The sequence below is a fragment of the Terrapene carolina genome, unplaced genomic scaffold, assembly GCF_002925995.2.
Source record: "Terrapene carolina triunguis isolate 2854851 unplaced genomic scaffold, T_m_triunguis-2.0 Scaffold69, whole genome shotgun sequence".
Taxonomy (NCBI): domain Eukaryota; kingdom Metazoa; phylum Chordata; order Testudines; family Emydidae; genus Terrapene; species Terrapene triunguis.
This window is the reverse complement of record NW_020664420.1, coordinates 48256619-48284613: the sequence shown is the minus strand read 5'-3', so window position 1 is coordinate 48284613 and position 27995 is coordinate 48256619. Positions and strand designations below refer to the sequence as shown.

General features: G+C 37.8%; 1 protein-coding gene across 10 annotated transcripts in view; it reads left to right on the top strand.

The window, feature by feature from the left end:
- Positions 1 to 24945, top strand: part of MEF2C (myocyte enhancer factor 2C) — a 152375-nt gene extending 127430 nt beyond the window's left edge. For 7 of the 10 annotated variants that reach the window (XM_024206892.2, XM_024206885.3, XM_024206886.3 and 4 more), the window contains 5 exons: positions 7785 to 7957; positions 10110 to 10239; positions 11024 to 11159; positions 15408 to 15440; positions 20256 to 24945. In XM_024206892.2, the coding sequence (XP_024062660.1) occupies positions 7785 to 7957; positions 10110 to 10239; positions 11024 to 11159; positions 15408 to 15440; positions 20256 to 20577 (794 nt within the window). In that variant the 3' untranslated portion in view covers positions 20578 to 24945. Of the gene's footprint in view, positions 1 to 7784; positions 7958 to 10109; positions 10240 to 11023; positions 11160 to 15407; positions 15441 to 16423; positions 16473 to 20255 lie in introns of those variants that run through there. The other 3 variants (XM_024206894.2, XM_024206893.2, XM_024206895.2) reach the window with 2 other exon arrangements.
- Positions 24946 to 27995: the final 3050 nt, after the last annotated feature.

Sequence of the window (27995 nt, the reverse complement as noted above, 5' to 3'; positions counted from 1 at the left end):
ACGGGGGCGGGGCTCCTCCCGTCCTCTTTTTTCCGTGCTGAAATATGGTAACCCTAATTTGGAGTTAATTATTATCTTGAAATATTTTCTCTAATAGTGATATTTTCCTCAAAAGGTCATTGATTTAGAACAGCTGAAGAAGTAAATGAATTGCCCTATGTTTTAAAAAGGTTTTCAAGGAGTAAAGTGGGGATAAATACCAAAATATTGTCTCCAGATTCAAAACATTTTTCTCTTAATATCTTCAAAAAGGGTTATATTTTCCAATAATGTGTTTTCCCCTATTACATAAGCTTCTTTGCTCTTTCTCATGATTTAACACTCAAGGGCAGTTCATACAAAAAGAAAATGTAGTTTATTTGCATACAAAGGGCTAGATTGTGGCTGTCCATCTGTGAATGCCCAAGATGGGGGATGAACTAATCACATGCTTTAAAGTATTCATGTGCTTAATTGCTTCCCTGGGACTAGGCATTATTTTCTAGTGGGCATTGGGCAATCCAAATCCATGAAAATCTGAATCCTAAAACCAGATTTTGAAAAGAGCTCTGGGCCATATTTTCAAGTGCTCAGCAACCACAATTGGGGCCACCTTTTCAAAAGAGCTCATCTCCCTTTTAAGCACTTAGATAAGCGACAGATTTTCAGAAGAGCTAAGCACCCAGCAGCTCCCTGTCGATATATGTATACTGCAAAGAAAATAACACGGCAGCGAGTCTCAGCGACTGGGTCAACTGACTTGGGCTCGTGGGGCTAAACCTAGCAATGTAGAAGTTCTCACTCAGGCTTTAGCCTGAGCTCTGAGACCCACCCCCTCCCTTGGTTTCAGAGCCCAGGCTCCAGCCTGAGCAGAAACATCTACATTGCTATGTTTAGCCCCAGCAGCCTGAGCCCAAGTTTAAATTGACCTGGGCTGTGAGATTTGCTGCCTCAGGTCTTTTTTTTGCAATGTAGACACTGAAGGTCCAATTTTCAGAAGAGCTGGCATGCTGGCTGAATGGGAGCTGAACTTTTCTGAAAATCCAGCCCTGATTTTGCGTGCTGAGCGCCTTTAAAGTTCTGGCCTCTAGTGTACAAGAATTAGATGTGTACAAGAATTAGCGCTGACTGTGGCACTAAACTCCACAAAGGGGAGAATGACCAGTGAAAAGGGAACCACATATACTGCACTATGTCTAACTCTCACTTTGTCTCTCACAACCCAAAGGCATGCTGGCTATCTCAGCCACGGCCAGTCACCTCACCATGACCATCTGACCCCTGTTACCCAACAAGGGCTCTGGCTTTAAACACTTGAAGAGCCCATAGCGTAAAGCTACAGGTCTCTTATTCCCTGAACTGTCCCAGACTTTTTAAGCTACAAAGTACTATAAATTAGTGCAAATATGAAGATCAGCATGTAATAGTCTTAAGTGGTTTTGCTTGTTAATTAAAATGTAGTTGCTGAGTTGATCAGGTGAAACTCCAGGCCAAATAAGATAATGTGATATATAAACCAAAGAGCAAAACAGTTTTGCGGAAGTGGAAACATGTAAGTCAATACAATTAGAGGTAACAAAATAGGAAACATAATGTTTTCCTGCGTTAGAAAAATATATTCCTAAATTCCCTAAATCAGAGGGTAAGGAATTATCAAACAATGCAAATTGTATGGACTGATGAACAGTCATTATGAGAACTGATAATAATATTGACAATAGCAGCTATGTTGGGGGGGAAATCCGCACATAGTTGCAAATCTGTGTGTTGCTCCATTTCTGCATTTAGCTGGGTGGAGAGGGCAAAACTGGATTGAAATAACTAGTGTGCTCCCAGTATTCTTATTATTTATTATTTGTATTGCTCTATCATAGACTAGGGCCATATTTTGCTCAGTGCTGTACAAACAGAACAAAAAGATGGTCCCTGCCTCATGGGGCTTACAAACTACGTATAAGACAAGAGACAACAGATGGATACAGACAGACAGGAGAGTGCAAGTACAGGGTCATTCAGACCTTGGTGTAACCTTGGCTGCAAAGTTCCCCAAAGGTCTGCCCACCCACCTAGAATAGCCAAAAGCATGCTTTTCTCTCATCCCCTGGTACACCCCTATTCCAGGGGCTGGAAGAGGGCTGACATATCATTTTCTTCTCATGGAAATCATCATATTCCCTGAGGAGCAGATCCTCCCCACCCACTTCCCTATTCCCGAGCCATTGTCAGTCTTACCAATATTGTGTGTTACTGGGCTAGTTTATCAAATGCATTCACACATTTCTTGTTAGTTATGTTTTAAAATTATACTTATTTTCATTGGGACATCGTTGGTAGGTTCTTTGTCTATCCAAAGATTTGATCATAGCCCTGCAACGGCAGCAATGGGAAACTGCACAGCCCCAGGGGAGCTCCACTAAGCATTTGCCCTTTAGAGTGTAGGAGGGTAATTGCACCCTCCCATTTTGCACACCCTCAGCCACAGCCTGTTGCTAAATTGTTTCCACCGCTCTCATCATCATCGTATTTGCACAGCCCCTAAATCCTTCCCTCTCCCTTATACAGCAGAACTGCACTGCGGCTAGGACCCTATATAGCTATAGAGAAAAGAGCAACAATTTCTCATTAATGATCTTTAAGCTACTTCACCGGGATATAATATAATATCACATCACATTATACAGGCTTTTTTATCTCTAAATTTACATAGTCACTTTTTAAGGAATGATTATTTTTAAAAAATCTTTAAAAGAACAGAATTGTTGAGCTATTTTTCTCTACTTTCCTAAAAATATTTATTTAGCCCCATACCCTTCTCCACTTCAGCACAAAAGCAGCTGATATTTCATGATATGCCAGAAATATTTTTTCATTCAAAGTCAGTAGATTTTATACACCACATCTATCTTGGTCTGCTCCCTGTAATTCAGTAGAGATGGTCCATTAGTGTAATAGTGTGGGAATGGGCAGGTACTTTAATGTAAAGATTTTCTTCTTCTCAGATAACATATTTCCACTTCAGTTTTCTTCTATTGCTTGCAGTTAGCCAAGGTAATGTACTGTGAAATGATTAGCAGATGCAACATGTGAGTAAAACCTTCAGTCATTAGCTCCTTCCAAAATTATGTTGTAGGTGAGCATGATTTCCTGGGCTTTTATGCATTAGGGTGAGTATCCATTTTGTTTCGGTGGTAAACTATAAGTTCTGTTCTGCCATCAGTGCACATGAATTAAAGGAAATAAGAACTATATATATGGACTAAGAGGAAAAGAGACACCTAAGTCCTTAGAGGCCTGTATATCAGCATTTAATTACTCCTTATTCAGGCAAAATTCCTTTTGTAGTCAATGGGAGATTAGACTGAGTAAAGAATGTAGAATTGGGTGTAAAATTAGCAAGATTTCTGTTACTCTCTGCATTCTCTTCTCTTCTCACTTATTCTGTGTGTATTATAAATTTCAAGGTAAAATACAGTATTAGTGGCTCTCTCTTTTATATGGTGTCATTCTGAATTTCACATATATTTTCAGAGGTTTGCTGGTCACACGAAGCAAGGTTGTGCAAATGACTATACATGTCCAAAAGTAACCCTGTAGGTGAATAGTAATGCTGGCAATTTGAAAATATCACTGAGATTTTCAAACTCGCCTCAAGAATTTGGACACTCCATTACGATTAAAATGAATGGGAACTGGGCATCAAAAGCTCCTAGACAGCTTTGAAAATCTCGGCCTACATGACAAGTATTTCTCCTTTTTTTGTCTTCTTCTTTTGTTGTTGTTCATTTATTATTTTTATTTCCTTGCATTTTTAACGATGAAATGAAACTAATCAAAACTTTCAGAAATCTAAACAGGAATCACTGTCCAACTTGGTTAACTTTGAGCCTAAAATTCTTGACGGTGCCATTTTAGAATAAAAAGATATGGGCCGAATCCTGCTGTCCTTACTGATATGGCCTTAATCTGAGTGAGGGATACAGCATCCGGTCTTAAATGCTGTTTACTGGCTATTAAAGATGAAATTTTCCAAAGTACTTAGCATTGGCCTCACTTTGCTTGCTGGGCACTTTTGAAAATTCATCTTAAAGTTCTTACAGCATAGAAGTGAACAATTAAAAATAATTAATTTGAAATAACTGAGAAAATATATCTCATATAGTTCAAGTAATATCTTTCCTTTAATGGACTAACATTTTGTATTAATTATTATAGATTAACTAGCTCCTGCTACATAGAAATTTCTTTCTTGGATCTGACAGAGTTTAAAAGGTGATATATAAGGCTCAATCCTGCAATCTTTACTTAAGCAATATGTTCTCAGAAGTCAGTGGGAGTTTTCCCTGGTTGATGGGCACAGGAACATGCCCAAGAAAAGGAGTCTATACTCAGAAAGAATTTTTCTTTATATTGTGCAGTTAATCCAAATACAAAGTCTTGCACTACATTTAGTGGTGTTGCGCTACTCCTCTATTTTACTTCGCTATAAGCAATTTCTTTTTATGTGCAAAATCTTTTCTCTCTTTAAAGTCAACAAAGCAAAAACAAACAAAACACAGGAAAAAACAATTTGTGCTTAAAGTTTCTTGAATTGAAACTGCTGTAAATTTGAACGTTCTGACATATGCCCTTTAAAATTTGTACATCTACTGTTTTTATTTTCACTTTGCATTATAAATTATATCCATAATGTTTAAAAATGTTCTATTCCAGGGAAATATGGCTTTTAACCAAATAAAAATGTAAAGCAAACTTGCTCTAAAATCCATCTGTTCTTCATTTTCTTATAATCTATAATCAGGAAATCCATTCATACATGACATATAATTTTTGTGCTTTCTAGTGGGTAGTGGAATGTGATGTTCTGCATACAGTCACATCTAAATTGATAATTCTCCAGGCGGAGTGTAATTTTAAAGTATAGGATGAAGAAAGGTTTAATCTGTATATTAGAAGGCTTATACAGTTTTTTTGCCTCTGAATGTAAATTAGACCATTCTCTTTGGTGGATTTATCTGAAGGTGGGACAGCTGCCTCAGAGCAGGCCACAGCTTTGTGAGTAAGAAGGAGGATGCGGTTTAGAGAGCTGGTTTAAATGCAGGCTCTTCTTCGCTGTAAACCGCATGCACGTATTCATCATTGATTTTCAAATGATGGGTTCCAATATCATTGGTTTAGAGTCCACAGTCTTACATTCCTGATTCCACATTATGCCAAAAGAAAAACAATTTGGTGGCTGGAAAGAGAAATGGTCATTATATGGCTCCAAAATGCTAGCTGGCATAATATGCCAAGAACAGCAGAAATCCACTGGTAAAGAGAAGATTGCAGTAGTTCTTAAAAATAATTTGATGTTCTAAAAATATAAACCTAAAAAATATCATCACTGTTCAAAATATTTTATATCAGTAGGTAAATACATATAAAAAACCTGATGTTTTTGAATAGCATAATTTCTAAATGATGGAAAGATATTCCTGATGTTAAATTCTTTTCATTAAATAAATTAAATTCTTCCATTGGGTTGATAAAAATATTTTGTGGAAAATTGTACTGTTTTTGTTTTAAACATTTCTTTTCTCCAAAAATCAGAAGCAGAAAAAATCCGCTATGGTACATGGCCTTTGCTGGATTATCTCAGAAAGTTTATTATAGAATATTAAAAAAAAAACAAAAAAACAAGCATACAGTTTTTATAAAACAGCTTCATTTTCACACATGGAACAAATGCTTGTCATATCATATTACAACACATTTCACAGGGCGGTTTTACTTCCTTTTAACAAAATAGCTCCTATATGAAAACCAGTATCAGAGAAAACCTTGCCTATGCTTCAGCTTCTTCTGTAGATCACTTCACCACACTTCTTAACAGTTTTTTTTAATGCTGCTGCTGCTTCTTTTTTTTTGCAATTACCAAGATAATTTTCCATTTGATTGTTTGTTTAAACCAGATCTCACATGAGTAAAGCATATGTTGTGTTTGTCAAACTGAACTTCATCTTAAGAAAAAAGCACTGCATAGCTTCTAGAAAAATACCATCCTTAAAATGTCCTCCTTTCAATCACCATCTCTCTAATAACCCATAGCATTAATTAAGGCTAAAAATATAGCAAATACACATTCAAAATAATTGTTCATTAAAAAAACCTGTATGATACTAAATGAAAAATTCTTGCAAGTGCTCTGTTACTTCAATTTTGATGAGTGTAAAATCCACATTTTAATTAATACATATTTTATCTTGCTACCTGTAGGATGCTGTTGAGAAAAGAAACAGCCAACTTAACTATGAACAAGACTTTTTAAAATTTTAAATATATCCGAAGTCATTTTGATGCTTTAAAGTCTTTATCTTAATTTTTTCCAAGTATCCGGAAGAGCATTATACTTGATATAATGAATACATTTAGCTTTATGTGTTTGCAGATTAAAATTATGATTTAATATTCTTAGTACTCAGACACATTTTAATTACACAAATCAACGTGCTACATTACACCAAGAGGATGCATTCTTTTATTTATTGGTATTCCTATGGTGTACCCTACAAATTTAGCCTCAAACACACCCCTGGGAGGTACGGCAATCATCCCCATTTTAAAGATGGAGAAACTGAGGCCTATAGAGGTTAGATTACTTGTCCATGATCACGCAGGAAGTTGGTGTCAGTACTAAGAACAGAACCCAAGTTTTCCAATTTCTAGGTCAGTGCCTTGCTTACAAGCCCATATTCCCTTGTTATTTTTTGAATGCATATCTCAGTCTGCTAATTCTGAACTAAACATGAGCCCAGAATGGAATATTTTGATTAATAGTTGTTTTCTTGATATTCATATGTGAGAGTTCCCTCTCTGTCTGCATTAAAGATTTAATATTATTTACTTCAGTGGGGTTGTACATTGTCTCCACCTCCCTTGGTCCCACAGAGCCAGAATTTGGAGAGCACATTACAAAGCCATCTCTTTTCCCAGGCTTTCTCTGCGGGGAAGGTTCATGGGTGAGAGGGGAAAGGTCTTGTTTTTGGTGGGCTGGGAAGACATTAATTGCATTGCTATTCAAGCACTAGTATTATTGCAGTTATAGAGGAGAAACTGCTTCCAAATTAGCACAATACGAAGCATTTGCCTGTCAGGATTGTTTCAAGGATTTGCGGAAGGCAGGAGGAAAGATATCAGGGGCATTTTCCAAATAAGGACATGCTCCTTCTCCCATTGAATTTATTGTTGACAAGATCAGGTCCTAAAAGTCAGGGGAAGAGAGTAGAAAAGCATTTAAGAGTCTTCCTATTCCTCCCCCGGCTTTTTCTGGAAATTATAGCCTTGCTATACTTGTTCTTTGTCTAAAAACAAAACAAAACCATGAACTGGAAAGGAGTGAGTCAGCCAAGTCACAATCCTCTTGTATTTGTCCATGAAAGCACAGCACAGTTTTCTGCATTTTTTTTCAACCGTAAGATTGTTTGACTTTTCCTGACTCTTCTTTGTAACGAAAGTTAGGTTTTGGCTGGTCTGAGTGCACAATACTCTACAGTATATCAATAGTGTCAGATAATCACATTTTACTTCACTGCATCATTGAAAGGTCAACTGTCATGAGGGAAAGTGTCTCAAAACCAATTGTTCCAAATACCAGATGGGTTATATTTTCACACATGGGCACTTACACTGCACCCATAGTAAGCTTTGTCAGTTTATATGCTGGTTTTGGTAATATCAAGCTTTAATTTTCATGTACAACTTTAGGAAATGTGTTTGAATCTCTACTCCTCTTCTTAACATTTTGTTCTGTTTTTCCAAAAAAACAGGGAATGGGTATGGCAACCCCCGAAATTCACCAGGTCTGCTGGTCTCACCTGGCAACTTGAACAAGAATATGCAAGCAAAATCTCCGCCCCCAATGAATTTGGGAATGAACAACCGTAAACCAGATCTCCGAGTGCTTATTCCACCAGGCAGCAAAAATACAATGCCATCAGTGGTAATGCATTCCTTAGGCATTTCTTCTTTCCCTTCAAACTATGGCTATTTCTGTGTGTAGACTCCCATTCACTTCTATGGGCTTTGGATCAGGCCCTACATTCTGACATTGTCCAGTCCGCTCTGGTTGTAGACCGGTTCCACGTCTGTTTATATTTTTTATGAAGTCATTTTTACTTCCTCCTCTTTTCTATTCAGTTAGAAAAATGGTAACTGTTTTCTGCACGCTCTCAATTTCCTAGCACTCCTTCCTAGTGACTGGAGAATCCTTTCCTAGATTTGTTACAAGATTGAACTTAGTCCTATACATGATCTGCAATTAACAACTTTGGTTTAGTTTCCACACAATCAGAGCCTCAGCAAATGACAGACTAACCAGAAACAAATGAGCTGGAAATCTGTCGTGCTGGGAACAAGGGTCACATTTTATAATGATGAGAAGCAGTAATTATTCCTTAGATGTAGTAAGAAAAAGTGAAAGCATCTAACCTGGGAGCTATGCATCTCCTGTCTGTGTTAACAAAGCTGAAGCAGAGGACTTATGATATAAGGTTGAGTCATCAAGCGTTTCATGTTAGTGTCTTTCTATTCCCTACAAAAGAGTAAATCTTTCATGAGCGATGTAACATTAAAAGTGAGGATGATTAAAAAAGGATCCTGATAGTGCAGTAAACACATTTTTCCATTATGTAACAGACAAGCTATTGAAACAACTTGCAAGTTGGCAACTTTAGCCTGATGCATTATAAATTAACTTTGAATATCAAACTAAAACCCCAGAAATGTGACGCTCTCTTCTTAAAAGATGAGGAGTAATAAATACAGTCTCCTATGAAGCTACACTCAAGTAGACCAAGGCTGTGACAAGCTGTCTCCATCAAATGATTTATTCCAAGGACCTTAAAACTGATACTTTCCAAGGGATTCTTTGACTGGTCAGGTCTCTAGCAACAAGGTGCTACTATACAATCTCTGCAGCCACTGGGGCTGGAGAGAAATAATGAATAGTGAGACAAGGACCTGTGCTGAAAACTGGATAGATTGTCTTCACAATTGAGACAAATATCTCATTAGGAGGACAAAGAATGTCTTTATGAAATGTTATTTTTGTAGACAGTGTTCAAAAATTATTTAACCTGTTTTGCCTATCAGATGAAGCTATTTATTGTGCTTGAAAGCTGTCTGCTGATAAATATTTACGTTTACTAATTATTAACACTCCTTTCCTATGCTCTCAGTCTGAGGATGTTGATCTGCTTTTGGTAAGTGGTAGTGATGCTCATCCTACTAATACAAAAACAATTGTTTTGTCTGCTTTTTATATGGAGTTAGTGGTTGAAATAAAATTAAGCATTCCCAGTATTATCAATTTGGTATATAACGTAGGTGACAAGAATGAAATTGTTACCTACATTGTTCAACCTCTGCATGTTTTAAAAAAAAAAAAAAAAGCTTTTGAGAAGAAAGCTTAGCCACTATTAGTATTTCGCTAGCATGCTAAAAGTAGACTACTTTTTTGGCAAGTGGCACACCTTATTAGGGGTTTTTTTAAGTGGTTCTCTGGACATTTTATCCTTTTGCTCCTAGAATTTGAATTCCTTGGTGCAATTTGTGCATTGAAATATCCAGTACCAAAGAATTAAAGACAAATGTGTAACTGCTTTGCTAGGTAATATTTTTGAAGTTTGTTTTACTGTGAGAAAGAATGAAGTAGCCAGAGCACCATCTGCTGGAGAGAGTTTATTATGCAGCACTGCCGCAATATTGCTTACTGAATTAAACATAAAATCCATTATTGCTGATTTTAATAAAATTTTTGCATTTGAATGAAAAGCAAAACAATGGAAGTTGAGTTTACATATTTCATCAGTTTTTCACGTGGTCTCTTTTCTACCCACAATAAAGCAATCTTACTTGTTACAAGTTTGGTTTCCTAGGAGATACTGATGTAATGGGTTACTATGGTGACAACTAATCTCTTGAAGGATTGTAAATGATAGGGTTGACAGAGTTCATAAAAGCGACATGTTAAATGATTAATTTCATGAAACCTGTATTAAGTTGTATCTCATGCACAAAACGTACCCTGAAATCCAATCCATTTAACTGATTTAAACCTGTCAATAATTTGTTTATTTTACTTACTTTAAAAGAATCAGAGGATAAATAACTCCCAGTCTGCTCAGTCATTGGCTACCCCAGTGGTTTCCGTAGCAACTCCTACTTTGCCAGGGCAAGGGATGGGAGGATACCCATCAGCCATTTCCACAACATATGGTACCGGTAAGTATCAATGTAAGATGTGAATAGTAGGGGAGAGCAAGATACTGACCTATGCAGTGGCTCGATAGTAATGAAATTCCTTTATGTATGCTGCACCAAAGAGAGGAATTTGTATTCTGTATTACTTTAGGTGATTGAAAGCCTCATTAGCTTACTCTGAGTCTATAAATGACTTGAGACATACAGGGATTCAAGAAGCAGCTGCATTGTTATAATGGAAAACTGCTCTATAAAGCCTTTTCCGAAAGACTTTTGCTAAACAGTATAACTTAAAAGGGGCACTTCTTTGGTTCACACAGCTAAACATTACAGAAAATCACATCACATCAGTACTGCATAGATTAGATGGATATATAGACTGGATGCCTTTCTGGAAGATACACTGTAGTCAAATGCAAACTCTTGGACTCAATACAGAGGAAATTCTATGGCTTGCACTATACAGACTAGATGAGCTAATGCTCCCTTCTGACCTTAAAGACTGTGAAACTATGACTATTTATGCATGGCAATGATGACTGTATGGTTCAAGAACATTTCTGGATCTTTATGTCTGGAAATGCCTCCATAAATTAGAGGATGTTATTAGTGCATTATTTGTTCCCAAACTGATTAGTTGACTTAAGAAAAGGCTCCGGTTTTGTTAGTGCAATTTAATACCACTGGCATAATGAAGATAAAAAAGCTTATTATATTACGTATGTAAATTTAAATTATGGTGCTACTTATTGTTTAATTATTTTCCACTTAATTTAGCTATTGTCTGTTCTCTTTTCGTATCTAGAATACTCACTGAGTAGTGCAGACTTATCATCTCTCTCTGGGTTTAACACAGCCAGTGCTCTTCATCTTGGTTCAGTAACTGGCTGGCAACAGCAGCATCTACATAACATGCCACCATCTGCCCTCAGTCAATTGGGGTAAGCAATATTCCTTAGATTATCCTATCATTTTACATTACTTAATGCTGGTTTGCATGAGAAACAATGGCTTCTATAACCCAATTAATCCCAAATCATAAATGAGATAACATATCAACAAAAGTCTACTACATGTAACAGCTCCACTTTCAAAATCCAAAACTTGAAAATTGGTATCACATCGGAAGCTTGGCAGGTAGCTAAACTACAGTCTTCTATTTCCTAGCACTTTCTCAGTGTTGTAGGAAAGTGTACTGTTGTTTATCTAATCCTTCATTTGTCTAAGTGATATTTAATTTCCAACACAGAAGGACAAAACAGTACACTCATAATTGTGCTTCTTTTGCTTTTGTTTCCCTTAAGCTTTTTGATTCCCTGTAGTTCAGTGCACACTTTTAAAGTAAAATTTGCAAATTTTACATATTTTTAAATCACTGATAAATAAGAATGGCATAATGATTTGACCTGAGATGAATCCATAACCTTGTCTGATAATCACATAATTCCATCTGCTCAGCTGTGACTTGCAAGTTTCATTTATTTGGAACTGCTTTATAGAAGTATAACATAATTGTGACTAAGAATCTGGCAGAAGATAAACCTAATTTTGGTTTGCCTGTGTCTAAGAGAATATGTATTTGTGCCCTCTAGTGGCATTTTCAAGATATTTCTCCAGTAGATGTGAAGCCTACAATAAAACAGTCCTGTATGGTTTAAATATTTTATAAAATATGAAATTCATATGAGAAAAACAACCTAATTCATTTAACAAACAAACAAAACTATTGGCTAATTGAAATAAATTTTAAGGGCCTGATTTTCAGAGATGCTGAACTCCTACAAATCCTAGTGAGCCAGGTCCTAGGTGTATGCTGGCACTGCAAACATTATAGCTGAAGATATGGCCAGACATGCTTGAATTGAAAGTTGTTCATTGAGAAAAGTACAAATTAAAATTGACTGAATATATCAACTAGTAAAGTTTTAGTTCACTGGCATTTGAAAGCATCAAATGAACCTTTTTCAAAAAGACAAATGTTACACATAAGCTTTAATTTTTTTTTGCAAGACTGCTGCCATAATCTGAAAGTATTTAATATTGTAAATGTGGTTTAAACTTCAAAATTCTCTTTGTAATTTATTTGACCTCTTGTGTGCCATTGGCTTGGGTTTTTAGAGGAATAGCTAAACAAAGGTTTAGAAGAAACATATACTTTTTGAATACCACTTCTGTAAAAAAAAAGTTACATAGTTACAGATATTAACTGCATAAACACATACAACCCTAAATGTGCTGATTTAGAAAAAATAGTCTTAATACGTCTTCATTATCCCTTCCTTGTTGCTTTTCTTTTTGAGGCATGTACTGTTTTGGGGCAAACATGTTAACTGTACATCTAGGGATATAAAATCCCAAAGAAATTGAAAACTCACATGTTAGCTATCAATGTATAACTTACTGTAAAGCGGATTGTTTTCAATGGTTTACCATAATAAGACTATTTGGTTAACCATACAAAGTATAAATTAAATCCTAAACTAACAGCATGCCTTTTTAGATATGTCACACATCATCATATGTTTCTAATTCATATCACAAAAAAGTTGAAAATTAATGGCTGTGCCTAGTGGAACGTGTTTTGGGCTTCTGGTTTTAAAATTATTTTTTCAATGATTTTCAAGTGAAGTTAGTACTGTGAAAACTGCTTCATTGACAGCCCCAGAGGAGTCTTCCACTTATGCAGAAAATAAGCATGATTTCTTTGTTTTATTTTGTATATTGAGATTTATATACAAAAGCACCTATCCTAAGCTTTGGGTGATTTAACAATTTCTTTAAAATGCACAATTCAAACACAAATTTATAAGAACAAACACAGCCCACATGAGCAGAAGATCAGCTAACTAGAACTTCCAAAAACATAAAGAAATGCCCCACTCTCTGTAAGAACCCTAGGTACCCAAACCCCTCAACCATTCTCAGAAATTTGAGCAAACAGACTGAAAGTGTAGTTGACCTGCCTCCAAATTCCTATACTATACTAGCTGAGGGAGGTGAGTTCCAGGGGATGCAAAGGTAGGGGAAATAGGTTAATATGTTCAGAACTAATACGTTTATTTGGAAGGACTTAAGCGAACAATGAATGTGTGTTTTCTGTTAAACAAGCTTTGGGAAAGACCTATGATGTGCCTCAGACAGGGCGGTTAATAGGGGAGGCATGCAGATTCCCCAGGGGACTCTATCACCAATGCCTAATAGCAGTACACTGCAGTTCATGTTCCACTCCACATGGCACAGGAGCATAGGCAGTATTACAGCTTGTCCCAGGTGGCCTGGGTCCCCATGAATCTGTGCTCCGCAACAGCTGCTGTTTTGGCAGCATTGTCTGAACAGGCTCTAAGACGAGTGCAGAAGAACCACTGCTCTTCATCTTGGTCCAGTCACTGACTAGCAACAATACTAGTGCCCATGTTCCTGAGCAGTCTTGGAGGGATAATTTCTAAGGACATCACAGTAGTACAGACCCCAGGTCTGTTCAGTTTTTGGCTTTTTTTTTTTTTTTTTACCAGCTCTTTAGCTGATCGAAAAAAATTACATTTTACATGAAAAGGTGTTCCTCTTTTTGACACCTCTCCTCTATGAACTACCTATTTTAGATTGATCAACAAAAGCCATGAGTTGTTGGTCACTACTGACCTGAAGTGGGTTTGAGCTCTAACCTACAAGTGAAAAGTTCTGTATCCAGTTGCCAATTTCTTGATCCACATGACTCCCCTACGTGGCATACATTCTTCCTTGTCCATAATTATCAATCTAAGACAGCACATTTTCTGCTTTGAGTGTTAGCTACGGGCAAAAGAATGGGTTTCATAAATAAAAATGCAGACTTAAATACTCAACCACAATATTTATTCAAAATAATTTTTTATATAGACAGTTATTTATATAACAGTGGAAGTGTCTCCAATCCTTTCTCAACCCTATGGAACAAAGAATTGGCTCAGATCCATAAGCTTGCTCCAGAATTCTTGACTAACAGACCAAATAGTTAGTAGTTATAACTGTAAATTCTCAAGGTCTTGGTTAATATCCAGTGCTAAGCCCTAGGTACCCTCACCCACACACATGTACAAATAAATGTATTCTGTGGCAAGGAGGAAAGCAAAACCAGAGACAAAGCCCTGGGGGGGGCGGGGCATGCCATCTTTCCCACTCCATGAAAATCTGTGTTGTCAAGGGCCATGTGGTCATAGATTCACCACTAATACCCATGCCTCTTCCCAAACCCACCCTGACTCAAATTCCAACTGGAGGTTAGAACAGATGGAGAGCCATACAGAATATACGTCACTGGCATACAAAGTCAAAGCTCCTTTGCAGATTCCTTTCATCCTGACATTTCCTAGCCCCTGCACAGAAGAGCCATGCTAACTCTACTTCCTAATGAACCATCCATACCCAAAGAGGGAATCGTATTTGCCCCAGCTGATGTACATCAAATAATTTCTGTGTGCCACTCATATTGATTTGAATGTGAATTGAGGTTTAATATTTGACATATATTTCCTTTATTATTCCTATGAAATTAAATGTTTTCTGTGCAATGTATGAAAAAAGATGACCACATTAATGTCAGTGTGAGTGGATTATAAGAACATAAGAACGGCCATACTGGGTCAAACCAATGATCCATCTAGCCCAGTATCCTGTCCTCTGACAGCAGCCAGTGCCAGATGCTTCAGAGGGAATGAACAGAACAGGACAATTATCAAGTGATCCATCCCCTGTCATCTAGTCCCAGAGGTTTAGGGACATCCAGAGCATGGGGCTGCATCCTTGACCATCTTGGCTAATAACCTTTGATGGATCGATCCTCAATAAACTTAGTTAATTCTTTTTGAACCTGGTTAGACTTTAGGCCTTCACAGCATTCCCTGTCAATGAGTTCCACGGATTGACTGCATGTTCTGTGAAGAAGTACTTCTTTGTGGTTGTTTTAAACCTGCTGCCAATTAATTTTATTGGGTGACCACTGGATCTTGTGTTATGCGAGGGGGTGAACAACACTTCCTTTTTTCACTTTCTCCATGGCAGTCACAATTTTATAGACTCTGTTATATGCTCCCTTAGTCTCTTTTCTAAACTGAACAGTCCCAGTTTTTTAATCTCTCCTCATATGGAAGCTGTTCCACTCATTTTTGTTACCCTTCTCTATACTTTTGACAATTTTAATATGTCTTTTTTAGATGGGTCGACCAGAACTGCATGCAGTATTCAAGGTACTATGAATTTATATAGTGGCATTTTATTTTCTGCCTTATTATCTGTCCCTTTCGTAATGGTTTCTAACATTGTTAGCTTTTTTGACTGCCACTAGACACTGAGCAGATGTTTTCAGAGAACTATCCACAATGACTCCAAGATCTTTGTCTTGAGTGATAACAGCTAACTAAAACCCTATCATTTTGTGTGTATATTTGGGGTTATGTTTTTCAATATGCATTACTTTGCATTTATCACCACAGAAATTCATCTGCAATTGTTTTGACCAGTCACCCAGTTTTGTGAGATCCCTTTGTAATGCTTTGCAGTCAGCTTTGGACTTAACTATCATGAGTAGTTTTGTATTGTCTGCAAACTTTGCCACCTCACTGTTTACTCCTTTTCCCAGATCATTTATGAATATGTTGATGAGCACAGGTTCCAATACAGATCCTTGGGGGACCTCGCTATTTATCTCTCTCCACTGTGAAAACTGACCACTTATTCCTACCCTTTATTTCGTATCTTTTAACCAATTACTAATCCATGAGAGGACCTTCCCTCTTATCCCATGATTGCTTACGAGCCATTGGTGAGGGACCTTGTCAAAGGTTTTCTGAAAGTCCAAGTACACTATATTGACTGATTTCAGAGTGGTAGCCGTGTTAGTCTGTATCAGCAAAAACAATGAGGAGTACTTGTGGCACCTTATAGACTAACAAATTTAACTCACCCGGGTCCACTTGTTTGTTGAAACCCTCAAAGAATTCTAATAGATTGGTGAGGCATGATTTCCCTTTACAAAAGCCTTATTGACTCTTCGTCAACATACGTGTTTATCTGTGTGCCTGATAATTTGGCTCTTTACTATAGTTTTAACCCATTTTCTGGTGTTATCTGACAAATAATTGATGTTTAGTAATTGTATAGAATTCTTTAAAATTAAATCATTTTCTTTTGCCCCTTGGATTTTCTACATTAAACCCCATTTATGTTTCAGGGAGGTTGCTGTGTTGTTCAAAAGGCAAAGATAATATTAGCCTGGGTCTATGTAATGCATTTTATATGAAGGTAAAATAAGCATTTGTGTAAAATAGACATTGATATTTGCTCCATTAACATGTAAAGGCAAAACCAGGTATTTATCCCATGCAGAATTTGGATTTAATAGTGAAAAGCACCTGTGTCCTACCCTTTTATAACGAAGAAAAGAGATCAGTCCTTCATATAGCTGCAGTCTCCCACCTTGCATTCTAAGTCTTACTCACACTTGCAATGTATACCCGTGCATAGTGGGCTATCATCACTTATAATGAACCACATCAGCTTATGACTCACGAAGTTTTGGCTAATGAAGACTAAAGAGACAAGTTTTCACACTGGTTCCTGAACCTCTGTACCAAGAATAACGTACATTAGATTGCAATAATGCCAGCTATATTTCTCAAGAGTTGCACTCATCCTACCTGTCTTTCAGAAATAGGGTGACCAGATGTCCAGTTTTTATAGGGACAATCCCGATATTTGGAGCTTTTTCTTATGTAGGCTCCTATTATCCCCCATCCCCGTCCCAGTTTTTCACACTTTCTATCTGGTCACCCTGTTCAGAAACTTGCTGCCTATAGAGACTGTAATATATAATATAGTACAGTGTATATAAAGAGATACAGATCAGTGTGTTTCATCAAATCATGTGAGAAATTTCACTGATATACTTGCCTTACCCTGGACTGAAGAATTATATTCCTGTGTTTTAAAGGTGTCCCAATCTACAGAGCTATATATCAAGGGTCTATATCACAGGCAGTCCCGAATCAAATCTCCAGGTCCCCAACACCCCATATGTTGAGGAATTTCAGATTCAGAGCCAAGTTTTGAATCCACACCCACCTCTAGTCTAAAATATTTATTAAACTGCCAACCTACTATCCCAGGCGAAGCCCGAACCTCTCCTAAGGGGATACAAGATTAAATCCATAGGAAAATGAAAAAAATCAGGAGTATATTTTTTTCTTGTTGGATTTTTTTCATCAAGGTCTCAGCAAAAGTAGAATATTTCACTGAGTAAGTAGAAATGATCACGTCTAATATTAACAAACAGTTCTCTCCACACATTTAAAACGTACTTCCAAAATGCAACAGAGAGTACCCCGTTTGCCTTCAGAATGTATTTGGGAGTGCATGAGGGAAGGAATTGTACACCTCACTGCACTTTTTTAAACATTTGCATCAATGAGCCCTGCAATATGCTAGGGGGAGAGTACAGTAGCAAATTTTGACAAACTGTTCTAAATGAATGCAGGGTAGATGAAAGCAATCATTGTTGGAGCACTTTGTTCTGTCTTTGTTGTCTAACAATAGCCATCCATTATTAAACATTGTGACAATTAGTGATAAAAGCGTTTGATATAATTTCAGTAGAGAAGCCAAATTGTTTCAAGTATAAATCTGCCAAAATGAGACAAAATACTGTTTTGCCTTTCACTGGAGTTACAGTAGATGTTGCATAAGTAAAATCCCCCCAAAATATTCCCTCACTCTTAAAACCCTTGAAATTATGAGTCTGAGGACTCTAACTTCAGCCTGATTTATGGTTCTTAATTGGAACCATGCCTCAGAATATAATAAGAATTACACACTAAGAAAGATACTTTTGAGATATGTATAATAAAAAAGGGAAATTCAATTTTGGCCAGTAGGTGGTGCTTTTGTACAAAACATTCTTCAAAGGCAAGTGGTATCGTTTCTACCTTATTTTAGAATAATGAACATTTTTCATATTTTCTCTCGCTCCCACACATTACAGCTTCCCGCTGCCTCTAACCTGTGCACACAAATATACAAACAAAAAATCAAGTTAGAATAAGCATTTAGCATACTTTCTTTCTTTCTTCTCTTAACAATAACACAGTAAGAACTATAACTTTTGTTGGTATTTATGACACTCTTTGTTTGAGTTGAGTGTGCCCACATGCAAAGCAATATATTCCCCTGACATCCTCAACTACATTTCAACTAAAAGTCTCTGGTAGCTTATTGATTAAAAGACACAAATAATATTTTGAATTTAGGATTCTTAAATCTGTAGCATAGATTAATACATCAAATCCTAACCTGCCTAGGGTATATTTTTTTAATATTAATCCCTTTCAAGGTTCAGCTAATTTGAAGTCTTCATTTTTGAAGTTAAAAAACGTACACAGTCTGCATTATCTAGTACATTGCTACTCATCAGTGTGAATGATGGTAACAATGCTTTTGTGCATCTGAATTAATCTAACTGAGCTCAGCAGAAACTCCTTGCTTCCCCGGTCACCACCTGTGCATGAATGCGTACACATATGCATATGGATCAGTAACTGGTTAAGACAGGAAACAAATGGTAGGAATAAATGGTCAGTTTTCACAGTGGAGAGAGGTAAATAGTGAGTCCCCCAAGGATCTGTATTGAGTCCAGTGCTGTTCAACATATTCATAAATGATCTAGAAAAAGGGGTACACAGTGAGGTGGCAAAATTTGCAGATGATACAAAACTACTCAAGACAGTTAAGTCCAAAGCTGACTGCGAAGAGTTACAAAGAGATCACACAAAACAGTGACTGGGCAACAAAATGGCAGATGAAATTCAGTGTTGATGAATGCACAAGAAATTCACATTGGAAAACATAATCCTAACTATACATGCAAAATGATGGCGTTTAAATTAGCTGTTACCACTCAGAAAGAGATCTTGGAATCATCATGGATAGTTCTCTGAAAACATCCGCTCCATGTGCAGCAGCAGTCATAAAAGCTAACAGAATAGGAACCATTAAGAAAGGGATAGATAATAAGACAGAAAATATCGTAATGCCTCTATATAAATCCATTTTATTCCCACACCTTCAATACTGCTTGCAGTTCTGGTCGACCCATCTCAAAAAAGATATATTTTAATTGGAAAATGTACAGAGAAGGGCACCAAAAATTAGCTTCCACATGAGGAGAGATTAAAAAAACTGGGACTGTGCATCTTAGAAAAGAGACGAGTAAGGGGGATATGATAGACATCTATAAAATCATGACTAGTGTGGAGAAAGTGAATAGGAAAGTCTTATTTACCCCTTCATATTACAAGAACCTGGGATCATCCAATGAAATTAATAGGCAACAGGTTTAAAACAAACATAAAGAAGTACTTCTTTACACAATGCACAGTGAATCTGTGGAACTTGTTAACAGGGGATGTTGTGAAGGCCAGAAGTATAATTGGGTTAAAAAAAGAATTAGCTAAATTCATGGAGGATAGGTCCATCAATGGTGATTAGCCAAGATGGGCAAAGATGCAACCCCATGTTCTGGGTATCCCTAAACCTCTGACTACCAGACACTGGGACTGGATGACAAGATGGATCACTCGATAATTGCCCTGTTCTGTTCATTCCCTCTGAAGCATCTGGCACTGGCCACTGCCATAAGACAGGACACTTGGCTAGATGGACCATTAGTCTGACCCAATAATGCCATTCTTATGTTCTAATGTTCATCAGTTATAAAGAAAACTCTAGTGGTTTCAACAGTGCAAAGGCTCAGCATCCAAAATGTATCATAGCACTTACAAAAATAATAGAATTTCTTGATAGGGAATACCATAGAGCCATTCAAGAGGGTCATGTCTGTTGTGATGCCTCTTTCACTGGGTCTCAATATTCCTTAGAGAATATTCCTCACATTCCTGGCATGCACTGTTATCCATAAGAGTCTTTAAACTGATGTTTTGGGCAAGTGTTTGTACGTTTCTGGGGGCTCCATGCCTCCTCAGTCTGTAACTGGGTTTCCTTTCCTCCTACAGAGCTTGCACTAGCACTCATTTATCTCAGAGTACAAATCTCTCCCTGCCTTCTACTCAAAGCCTCAACATCAAGTCAGAACCTGTTTCTCCTCCTAGAGACCGTACCACCACACCCTCGAGATACCCACAGCACACGCGCCACGAGGCGGGGAGATCTCCTGTTGACAGCTTGAGCAGCTGTAGCAGCTCATATGATGGAAGCGACCGAGAGGATCATCGGAACGAATTCCACTCCCCCATTGGACTCACCAGACCTTCGCCGGACGAAAGGGAAAGCCCCTCTGTCAAGCGCATGCGGCTCTCTGAAGGATGGGCAACATGATAACGTTATTACCTATTAGTTTTTTTCTTGCAGTGTGTGTGTGCTATACCTTAATGGGGGTGGGGGGGGGGTCGATATGCATTATATGTGCCGTGTGTGGAAAAAAAAAAGTCAGGTACTCTGTTTTGTAAAAGTACTTTTAAATTGCCTCAGTGATACAGTATAAAGATAAACAGAAATGCTGAGATAAGCTTAGCACTTGAGTTGTACAACAGAACACTTGTACAAAATAGATTTTAAGGCTAACTTCTTTTCACTGTTGTGCTCCCTTGCAAAATGTATGTTACAATAGATAGTGTCATGTTGCAGGTTCAACGTTATTTACATGTAAATAGACAAAAGGAAACATTTGCCAGAAAGTGGCAGACTTTACTGAGAGAGAAAGCAGCTGTTATGCAACATATAGAAAATGTACAGATGTTTTGACAGACCCAGCAATGGGTGGCCATGAAGAAATGTTAGAAAGAGTCTGGGTCACCTACCATACCTAAAATGCTCACAAACATGCAGGCATATCATTAGAGTATGGCACTCAGTTAAAAGGATCAAAGACATGTAAAAGAGGACCATACTTGTAAAAATGTTGTGTTTGAGGGCTAACATATTTAATTTTTAAAATTCTGGGTCTGCATTACTTATTAAATAAAAATAGAAAAATATGTACATTACATTTTGCTTATTTTCATATTAAAAAGTAAGACAGAGTTTGCAAAGCATTTGTGGCTTTTTGTAGTTTCCTTAAGCCAAAATGTGTGTTTTTTTCCTTGATAGCTTCGCTAATATTTTAAACAGTCCTGAAGAAAACAAACAGAGGACTTTTTGTATAGAAAGCACTACCCTAAGCCATGAAGAACTCCATGCTTTGCTAACCAAGATAACTGTTTTCTCTTTGCAGAAGTTTTGTTTTTGAAATGTGTATTTCTAATTATATAAAATATTAAGAATCTTTTAAAAAAATCTGTGAAATTAACATGCTTGTGTATAGCTTTCTAATATATATAATTATGGTAATAGCAAAAGTTTTTGTTATCTTAATAGTGGGGGGATTATATTTGTGCAGTTGCACATTTAAGTAACTATTTTCTTTTGGTTTTCTTTTACTCTGCATACATTTTACAGATTCAAAGTCAGCTGTCAAAAAACTAATCTGTAAAAGGTTAGAATTTACCCAAGATGTAACAACCTAAATCATTTTAATACAACATTTACAAATCATTGGGTGAACTGAGATCGATTGTATATACTGATTAGTTCTTTCATGCTGTTTTGTGCATTGTAACAAGTTCAGGGCCCTGATATTACTTATGTCCTGTGTATCTTGTAGTTTTCCACAATTAAATGACAAAGTGGCATAACTTGGCCCTTTCTCATAAATTAAACGAAGCTGATATTCTGTCTGCTAGAATTGGATGTGCATCTCTTAAGGCTGCCAGGTAATTAAGTGGAGGTGAAGAGCTCCACAAGTAGTGGAGAAAGAAGTCAAAAGTGAGGAGTTGGCACAGAAACACAAGTTATAGAATTTTAGAAATCTTAGAGAGATTTGGGTGGTCAATAAAAGAAGCATTCAAAAGCAGATTTATCTTGTACAACCAATACTTAGCCAACAGGTCACCATCATTCTCTTAGCCCTTATTGGTCACATTATCACACAGAGGGAATGTTGTTGAACAATGTCTCCTGTGTATTTCACCCAAACAGGTTTTGCATGGAGCATCCACCATTTTCTCCTACCATATATTTTTCTTTAATTAAAATCGTGTAGACAGAAAGAATATCCCATTCATTTTAGTTCCGCTTCATCCCTCATGTACTATTACAGGAAAATGGTGGAATACAGGATTTTTAGTTCAGCATTTATGTTGGGTGGGATTTGTTGGCTTTTTTTTTTTTTTGGTGCAATTCCCCATTAAGATTTTAGTGCCATTGTACAACTGATAATGTTTCTTCTTTTCAAGAGTAGTTCTGTCTCCCACTTAGATGCATTGACACAGTAAGGAATCTAGCAGCAATAGCTGTCTAAGTATCAACACGGAGAGGTTATGTTATGGGAAACATACCCTCTATTTCCCATCTATACATGCAGTTGCTGTGCACTGCTCATTGATAAAGTCTACCTCTCTGTGGTAGCAAATGGTGTATAGTGTACATTGTGCATTATGACTTGGGCTCTTCCTTTATATGCAACCTGACTACAAGTGCACACTTGGTCATGCAGAGGCTAGTGCATTGCTACGTATTTTGGATGCTCTCTAAGCAGAACAACATGTTGCTACTGCATCCATCCTGTCTCGTAGAGCAATCTGTGGGATCAGAAAAAAGATACGTGTGCATAACAAAAAGTGAGACTAGCGCCCATAATCAGTTTTTTAAAACACAAAACTCTTTTTCAAAACACATTTCTTCACCTTAAAATGAATCTATTCTCATATTCTCAGTCTGAGATTTTTAAAGTTTAATGTGTCTAAAATATGCAAATATATCACAAATGTACCTTGCCATTTCAAAAAACTTAGGTTTATGAGTATTGTTAGTAGTAACTTGTCAATGGGGGCAGGGGAGTCAGTCTATGGAAATATGAAGAATAGCCATATTAATAGTTTACCTTACAATTTGCCTCAGCAACACAAGAAAAAGGAAATTTGAGATTCTAAGACAGTAGTGGTATAACATACATTACCTTAAGTAACTAGCGGAAAGTAGCATGAAAGGTATTGCCGTGGCAATTTTTAGTAATTCTAACCATGGTTTTATACAAACGCAAATCGAATCACATGAATACGGATGCCAGTCGTCCCTTTTGTTCCTGCTACTGAGCTCAACGAAAGTATAGTGGCAAGATAGTGGGGGATAATACATATTTGTAAACTGATCTAATTAAAAGAAGCACAACTTTGATTGTGAAGTAACTTTCTGTAAATTATAACTGTCTACTTTTACCTGTTCCTTTATCTGTAACTTACCACGTATTGTGTTGCAAAGGTAATTTGGGTTTATCGTGTGAGTCCTTTGTATTTAAGGAGTTTGGGGCAGAGCCCTAAAAGAGTATTAACATTTACTTTACATTAATCCATGCTATATAATGTTTTAGGCAACATTCTTAATTGCAAGTTCAAATACCTTAAGTGGCATTTTGTACATCTCCAAATATTGTTGTAGCTAAACTAATCCTTCTTTAAAAAGGTGTTTTCAGTTAGCCCAGTTGCTGGCAACAATGATATGATGTACACAGTTGCACAATCTGTATATTGTATGCATTGTTGCCTTTCACAATGGAGCTTTTATCATTTCACTGTTTTTCAAAAGTTGTGTTTTATAACAAAATGGCTTATATTTTTCCCAAAAGTGGAATTTAATGGTTTTTAATGAATAATATAAAAATATTTGTTCTCAGATCTTTTTCAGGTAAAGCTAAAGTAAGAATAAAACAACTCAATATACTGTTTTCAAGAATGTCAATCCTTTTGTATTGTATGTATTATCCTATATACCCATCTTTTAACTATAGACGTACCAATGCTGTTTTGTTTTCTTTTTCCTCTTCTTCTCTTAGAAAGTAAACGCTTTGTAATTTTTTAAAAGCCACTTGAAACCTCAATAAAGGCTGTTGCCTAAACATGGCATACTTCATCTGTTCCTGTTTATGCCATCTGCTGTGATGTCGTCACTTATATGGCATTAATTTCCTGCCACTACAGATCTCTTGAAGGACTGATGGAACATTGGTGTCTGTTAGAATGCTTCAGACTGTAGATGTAATCAAAGGCTTTTGTTAATATATTTTAACCAAAGATGTGGAGCAATCCAAGCTTTGAGCCACACCTTCTGCTCAAAATTCTCCATTTGATTATTTTCGTAATCAGGTGTTGCATTTTCCCTTCCCTGCTCATACCTCAGACTGATCCATACCTCAGTTTGATTCAAAGAGGTCAGTTCAACGACAAATAAAAAATGCAGTACCTGTGTCCTTTGTGGAGTAAATAATGTAAAACCTGAGTTACCTTAGGCATTATACTTGGATTGCTTCAGATGGTTTGTTGTATCCTTTTTGTTTCCTGCTTCTTCTTTTTCTGGGGATTTGTTTCCATTAAACAATGGTAATTAAAAAGTAAGCTTGTAAATGGGGGGCATATACAAGCATTTGCAACAAGTATTAAAATAGAGGCTCACAGCGGCATAAGCTGGACTTTGTCGCCACTAGATGACAAGATGTTATAACTAAGTTAAACCACATCTGTGTATCTCAAGGGACTTAATTCAGCTGTCTGTAGTGAACAAAAATGGGAAAAATTCACAAGTTTCTCCTGCTGGAAATAAGGTATAATTTGTATTTTGCAGACAAATCAGTAAAGTTACTGGCTTTCTTAGTGATACCGTGTCTGTGGTGCATTTTTTATTAATTACATAATGTTTTGTTGTTTAATTATATGCCATTGTAGTACTTTTAAAAGCAACACTGCAACAAACAATTGCAACTGTTGTCAGTGGTTTTTATATTTGATTCCTAAATGGGGTAAAATGTTAATTACAAATCTATATGCTTATAGGGGCCTCTTCACCACAGTATCTCAGGGCCTCACGAATGTTAATGAATTTACCTTCACATCATCCCTGTGAGGCAGGGAAATTATCACCCCCCCCTCACCCTCTTTACAGACAGGAATCTGAAGCAGAGAGAGATTACAAGCCAGACTCTGATACCTGTACTCATTTGGAGAGAAATCCTGTCCCATTGAAGTCAGCGTGACCTGGATTTCACCCACTGAATATAGTTCCTTACTCTGCATTGGTCCTTTTGATTTCAATGGGACCACTCATGGAGTTGGTGCTATTTAATGTGTATAAGCTTATCTGAATTTGGCCCCCTAAATGACTTGCCCAAGATCAAATCACTCAGGTCTCTTGAGTGCTAGCCCAGTGTTTTAGCGACAAGACTATCCTCTATATGAAGTGCCCTTTTTTTTTTTTTTTTTTATTTTTTTTTTTTTTTGGTGCCTTTTTTTTTTTTTTTTTTTGCTTAATATATTTCCTGGGTGACATTCTTTTAACAGTTGTGGCAGGCGGAAGGAAGAGTAACCTATTTATTGCTGCAGGCCCCTTTTCACATTACACTTTAGATTTTGGAGTCTGTGAATAGAAACCTCAGTTTCTTTCAGCAAGATATACTTTAGTGTTAGACAAATTATTAATAGTTTAAGGTGCTTGGTGAATGTGACAATTTCAAAAATAACATTAGAAGACCTAGATTCTAAATATATTGGTGAAAGAAAACAGCCATGCCGTTAATTACTGTTACATGTAGTCAGCTGCCCCGCACTCCTACGCACAGTGTGTAGGACTTGCTCAGTGACTGCCTCAAGGAGCTGCACTGGGGAGCCAGCCAGGATAGGAGCAGCAGCGAGCCCTGGGGTGTACCATGTGAAAAATTCTGGGGCTGCTCATGCATTAAGTGACACAATTGCTTTCTTGTATTGGTGTGTTTGGCCCCAACATAAACATTTAGATGCTAAAATTAAAGGGCATTATTTGTGTTGTATCATGTGTATGTGTGTTGCTCATACTCAACTAAAGCACTACTTTACCTGCAGGGCTAACAAGACTTCTGCACAGTTCCTCTGGGCATGTAACAGTATGTGTAATATTTTTGTAATCATTGCACAGAGAGGTCAGATTTATGACCTCTTTCTCCTGTAATCAGATTCCTATACATTTGATTGATAGTAAAATATTATCAATGGGTAGAGAAGAAAGAAGGCTGTTATTTAAAAAACAGAATTCTTTTTTTTTCACCCCAAGAGTACAAAAACTGTGATTCACTTGCTTTAAATTTCAGGGATTAAAAAAATAAGATTATAAAATCTGCATCTTGAGAAGGAATTAGAAAAATCACTTTACTCCTCTCACTAAGCCCCCTCATCTTAAATTCATAGTGGAACCGTGCCTTTGCATTACAACTGCGAAGTAAAGGGTACGGAATAACTCAACCACTCACCTTTAACATCCAAGCCCTCATTTAGTCAGGTTTTTCAGTAGCACCCATCATCATAGCTCTAAGTGTAGTTCTGACTAGCACTATTTGCCTCACAATACATACCTAGAAAAGTTAAATCATATCCAGTTCATATAAACTACAGAAAATAATCTCTGTACCGTTCCTGGCAATATTTTGTATTTACATATTGTTTTTCATCCTTAAGAATCTTAAAGCATACTACAAAAAAAAAATTAGCCCAGTGCTAAAGTTCTAGTCCCATTGGCTCTCCAAGAAGCAGAGTGGACACCACTAAAATTTACCTCTAGGGATGAACATGGCAGCTGTTTAATAGTGCATAGAACTGTACACTGGAGTAAGGCCAGGACACCAGAACTAATTAACTTTATGGAATTAGGGTTATGGAATCTCTAATGACCACAAGTTATTTAAGTTCCTGGGAGCTTGGTTTTACATCTGTCACAAAACTATCCCTGCTCAACACTCACCAGACCACAGTGTTTGGGTCCAATCATTCTAGACCTTGTGCTTTTAGGGTATGTCTACACTTCAGTTAGATACCCTCAGCTGGCCTGTGCCAGTTGAATTGGTCTCACATGGCTTGGCTCACTGCCTGTTTAATTGCAGTGTAGACCAGACTTGGGCTGGAGCGTCGACTCTAGGACCCTGCGAAGTGGGAGGGTTCCAGAGCTTGGGCTGCAGCCCGAGCCTGGATGTCTACAAGGCAAACAGCCAGGCGTGGCCCACCCATGCTCTGCCCCCAGGCTACTCCCCCCACTTCCCACTCTGGGTGCGGCAGCTCCAGTCCCCCTGTGTGGTGGCCATGCGCTGCCTGCTCTCCTGGCACTCTGGGGCTGGAGGGGCTGCAGCTGTGCTACTGGCCCTTCTAGTGCTCTGTGGCTGGGGCTGTGATGCTGGCCCTCCCAGCGCTGGGGAAGCTGTGGCCGTACGTCGCCGGCCTCCCAGTGCTCTGGGAACTAGCCTGGGGTGGGGGCCAGTGGACACTGTCGGGGAGGGCTCTGGACTTCAGCGGGGGGTGCAGAAGGGGCGGGGCCTCGGGCGGAAGGGGTGGGGTGGGACAAGGCTGGGGACTCACCTCCCCCAGCCAGTGGTTCACGTGCCACCCATGCCAATGAGCTCAAGTCAGGTGACACAGGCCAGCTACAGGTTTTTAACTGCAATGTAGACATATCCTTAGATGTCCAGGATTCCACTCTGGCACATGTAGGGTTGCCAACTGTCTAATTCCACAAACCCAAACACCCTTGCCCAAGGCCACGCCCCTGTCCCGCTCCTTCTCCGAGGCCCTGCCCCCATTCACTCCATCCCCCCTCCCTCCCTTCCTCCCTCCCTCTCTCACTCATTTCACTGGGCTGAGGCAGGGGGTGGGCTGAGGGGTGGGGTTGAGAGGTTCAGGGTATGGGAGCGA